Source organism: Octodon degus, unplaced genomic scaffold (genome assembly GCF_000260255.1).
Source record: "Octodon degus isolate 3935 unplaced genomic scaffold, OctDeg1.0 scaffold00118, whole genome shotgun sequence".
NCBI lineage: Eukaryota > Metazoa > Chordata > Mammalia > Rodentia > Octodontidae > Octodon > Octodon degus.
Window position 1 is genome coordinate 584,007 of NW_004524694.1, and position 3,190 is coordinate 587,196.

General features: G+C 42.6%; 1 protein-coding gene across 1 annotated transcript in view; it reads right to left on the minus strand.

Moving 5' to 3' along the window:
- Positions 1-585: 585 nt before the first annotated feature.
- Rida (reactive intermediate imine deaminase A homolog) overlaps positions 586-3,190 on the minus strand; it is a 13,648-nt gene continuing 11,043 nt past the window's right edge. Inside the window, exon 6 of the mRNA XM_004640085.2 lies at positions 586-1,184. Coding sequence (XP_004640142.1) covers positions 1,128-1,184 — 57 coding nt within the window. The 3' untranslated portion in view covers positions 586-1,127. The remainder of the gene's footprint in view (positions 1,185-3,190) is intronic.

Here is a 3,190-nt window from a genome sequence, read left to right on the forward strand (position 1 = left end):
ATTAAAGTTCCATTTATATAAAGTTCCATTTATATAAATACATGAAACAAAGCAAAAATTAAAGTATTAAACCCAGCAGTGGTTTGTTTCTCTGGGGTGGCTAGTGGAACAGAGAGGAAGGGAGGATTTTCTTTTTCTATATTGGCATTTATTGTACAAGGAAGAAGTATTTATTAGTTGACTAAAACTACTGAAATACTTTAAAGAGCCAGGGGCAAAGGCACTCCTGTCATCCCAGCCACTAAGGAGGCTGAGGCAGGATGATAGTTTCAGCTTAGGCATCCAACTCGGGCAACCCAGCAGTATGCTGTCTCCATCTCCAAGATGCAAAAGAAAAAAAAGTAAGCAAGAAAGAATGTAGAAGGGGCCAGGGAAGATAGCTCAGTAGAATAAGTGCCTGCCTAGCAAGCACACAGTCCTGAGTTCAATCCCCAGTACCTCAAAAAAAAAAAAAAAAATGTACAAAGTCAGAAATAAGCTTTGAGAAGTAGAACAGATTTAACATCAAGGCTCCTCCTTCCCTTTGTCAGTAATGTTATCATGTGTACACTGTTAAAAACTAGGTGAACAAAATCACACCAAGGGAAGGCTGCATGTCTACTTTATTGCCATTAGAAAAATATCATCTGCATAAAATTCTGGTCCATTTTTTCACCCTTACCCCTATCATTCAAGTTTGAATAATTTGATTTTACTCAAACAAAAGCATAATCATATGTGTATCATGAAAACTAAATATTCCACCTTGCTAAGCTAACAGGATTTAACTGCCTTAGGTGTGCTCCGCACCATCTCCCAGGACTGGCTCCTCTTTCTGCAGCTCTTTCCCCTTCCTTCCTGTGATGGTGACAGTGACGGTGATGGCGATAGCACTGGCACCCCGTGCAGGGTGAGTGCATCTGAGCGGAAGCCCCCCAGCACCAATGGATTCATCACCTAGCCTCCCACTCATGTCAAATCTCCCTGAGGTGGAATTTCCTGAACATCGAGTAGTTTAGTCACACTTGCTCTTTCCAACATGGGTTATAAGAATTAAGACACAAAAACAAAAAAATGAAGAATTGAGCTATTGATCCAAAGCCAAGATGGAAATTCCCAGGGAGGAGACAGCGCTGTGCCGCTCAGAGTCACAGTGTTGCGAAAGGCCCTTTGATAGCCACTCCTTCGATCTCCACTCGGGCTCCCTGCAAGGAAAGGAGAGACCATGTTCCACAATTCTGAACCAGTTAAGAGAGCTCAGTAATACCTGCCTCAAACATGCAACTAACAGCAACATAATACTTTTCGCATTAGACTTCTCAAAGAAAAAAAAAAGGACTATTCACTAGGAAGCTACAACAGGCCAGGTTCCACGCCTGCCAAACTCATACAGGTTAGCTCAGTCGATGCTCATGGCAGCCCTCTTAGACCCAGCTGCTCCCAAGGCATAAAATCATGAGCCAAAGATGAAGCAGGCTGAGAAACCGGTCACAAATGTAAACAGGAGAGGGTTAAACCCACATCCTGGTGCCGAGTGACAGCCCATGTCTCTAACCCCAGCACGAGGGAGACTGAGCAGGAGGCTTGCAGCTAGTTTAAGGCCAGTCTAGGACCAACCTGAACTATGTAGCAAGACCTTGTCTGAAAAATCAAAGACACCTCCCCCCCAAAAAAACAACAAAAAATCCATGTCCAAGCTGAGAGCTCCTTTTTTTTTTTGATCTGTAAAATTAACATTTATTTAACACATTTAATGAGTTCAATGCTTGTTTTACTTCTGGTGGTACAAAGTTGACTAAATCACCTCTATCCTTTTTTTTTTCCTTTTAATGTATTTAGTACAGGGCCTCACTAAACAGCAGACTTGTAGTGATCCTTCTGTTTTCAGCCTCCCAAGTGCTGAGATTACAGGCATGCACCACCACACCCAGTCTCAATCGCTGTCTCTCCAACCCCCTGGGATGGAGCCAATATGGCTTGTGGTGCCCAGGTCAAACCCTGGTCCTTGCACTCTGCCTAAGCAGGTGCTTTAGTCCACTGAGCTATCTGGCCGGCCTGTTATCCCTATTCTTAAGAAATCCTTAATCTAGTGGAGCCAAAAGTATATAAATCCGATCCAATATATCACGTGAGAGCTCCTTTTACCAAACCCAACATTTTAGTAAGTTTGATGATAACAGTCACTGCACACAGCAACTACTGAATAAAAATGTCACTCTGGGAGATACATTTTCTTTAGTGGAAAACTACAAGCAGAATTCATTTAGGAGTAGCTTTGTGCCTGACCTCCACTTGGGCTGCTGTGTAGCTCACAGGCACAGGAAAGAGCTACTAGTAAGATCAGAAGGCCAAAACCAGGGCGGTGAGCAACACGTGTGCTCTGGCTAGGAGCGCATTGTTCAATTCCTTATAAACGACAACTAAGTGAGATTTTTATGCAGAATTGGAAAACCTGTCTCAAATTTATAGCCCTCTAAGTAACTTTAAAACAATACAGCTGTTCTAGTACTTTTTCTCACCTTTTTTTTTTTTTTTCCCTTTTGAGATAGGATCTCACTATACAATTCATTCTTTTTTTTTTTTTTTTGAGGAACTGGGGATTGAACTCAGGCTGTTTATTCTACTGAGCTATCTCCCCGGCCCCCACACTACAATTCAGAGTGGCCTTGTGCTCACTTTGTAGCCCAGGCTGGTCTCTATCTCTCAATGATTCTCTGGCTTCAGCCTCCCAAGCTGGGATTACAGGTGTGTGCCATCATGCCTGGCTACAAGATAGCTTTTTTGAGATAGGGTCTCACTATATTGTTCAGTGTGGCCGTGAGGTCACTACGTAGCCTAGATTGGCCTCAAGCGCATAGCGACCTCCCTACCTCAAGCCTCCCAAATGCTGAAATTATAGCTATGTGCCATCACACTGAGGAATTTCTCTCCCATTTAAATAATTTGATTTACAAGGTCTGTCTTTTAAAGGAAGGAAAGTTTATTTTGGCTAACAGTTTGTTTTTTCGAGACAGAGTCTCAATACGTAGTTCAGGCTGACCTTGAACTCATGGCAATCCTCCTGCTTTAGCCTCTCAAGTGTAGGGATTATAGGCATATGCCACCATGTCTGACTGGATAACAGTGTGTACAAATGAGGTTTCTTAATTTTTTTTCATGTATAAAATATTGAGATAAGGGGAGATGGTGAGATAGCTCAGTGGACTAAATG